Source organism: Sphaeroforma arctica (genome assembly GCF_001186125.1).
Source record: "Sphaeroforma arctica JP610 unplaced genomic scaffold supercont1.4612, whole genome shotgun sequence".
In the NCBI taxonomy this organism is placed as follows: Eukaryota; class Ichthyosporea; order Ichthyophonida; genus Sphaeroforma; species Sphaeroforma arctica.
In genome coordinates this window covers 1-1,151 of record NW_014035946.1, presented here as the reverse complement: position 1 = coordinate 1,151, position 1,151 = coordinate 1, and the positions used below count along the sequence as shown (strand labels likewise).

The window sequence follows — 1,151 nt, the reverse complement described above, 5'->3', positions numbered from 1 at the left end:
TCCCACAAATACCGGTATTGTTCCAGTTTATAAGCAGACTACTTTATATATACACAGAGGATGTTCCCGTGAAAGTACCATCTTTGTGGGTGTCGTATGGTGTATTTATATCATGCTAGAAGGATAAGCTTTGGGGGGATTTCAATTCATCTATGTTTGGCCCACAATCCACAGTGATGGTATTTATACTCGATCACTGTGCGTGGTACCTTGGTCCTCAAAGTCTTATCTCGCTGAACTCTACCCATTTATCCCTTACTCAACTTTGGTTGATCAGAAAAGGTCCGACGGGTCAAAGTCTCCCTTTCCGGTGCACAGGAAAGCTTTCGTCTTCCCACTGCCATATCCTTGCTCACGTATGTCTACATACTCTCTCTCTCTCTCGCTCTCTCTCGCTGTGTGTGTATATATAGTTTGGTGTATACCAATCAAGGCTCTTAGAGTTGATTTCATATGTCTTTCCAAGGGTTCACGTATGTATACATGCTCACATTCTTTCTCTCGCGCGCTCTCTCTCTCCGTTTGTATGTATGTATGTATGTATGTGTGTGTGTAGTTTAGTGTTTATCAATCAAGGGCATTTAGAGCTGACTTCATATGCCTGTTCAAGGGTTCACGTATGTATACATGCTCACATTCTCTCTCGCGCGCGCTCTCTCTCTCTGTGTATGTATGTATGTGTGTAGTTTGGTGTATATCAATCAAGAGCTCTTAGAACTGACTTCATATGTCGGTCCAAGGGTTTTGGATTTACGTACTGGGTACTTAATTGTAGTTCATGACTATTCACTATTGATCGCGTATGTGTGTGAATTTCTATCGCGCCTGCGTTTGCTACTACTACTTGGTCCCTCTATGCGCCTACTGATGTCTTTCCGACCACATGTGAGTTACCTTCTGAGTATGGAGTGAGCAAGTAGGGCTATGTTATTTCACTGTGTGCATGTTAGTGTGCGAATACACAAATGCGGAGACGGTCGATTCACAGTACACAACGCTAATAACGTAATTCGCATACTTACAGCCAGCTATTGTCAAGCACCGGATTGATTGACACCCCGCAGAATGATATAAGGGACGCGTCCGATGAACCTTCCGAGCGAGAGCAGATGGAAGAATTGTTCAACACCAAATTAGATGTTCGTAAGTGA

General features: G+C 43.4%; 1 protein-coding gene across 1 annotated transcript; it reads left to right on the top strand.

The window, feature by feature from the left end:
- Nucleotides 1-277: 277 nt before the first annotated feature.
- SARC_14425 (hypothetical protein) lies at nucleotides 278-1,143 on the top strand (the record flags this gene model as incomplete). Its single annotated transcript, XM_014291440.1, has 2 exons — nucleotides 278-356; nucleotides 1,025-1,143. Coding segments are annotated over 2 exons (198 nt in total), but the record flags the coding sequence as incomplete, so codon positions are not given.
- Nucleotides 1,144-1,151: the final 8 nt, after the last annotated feature.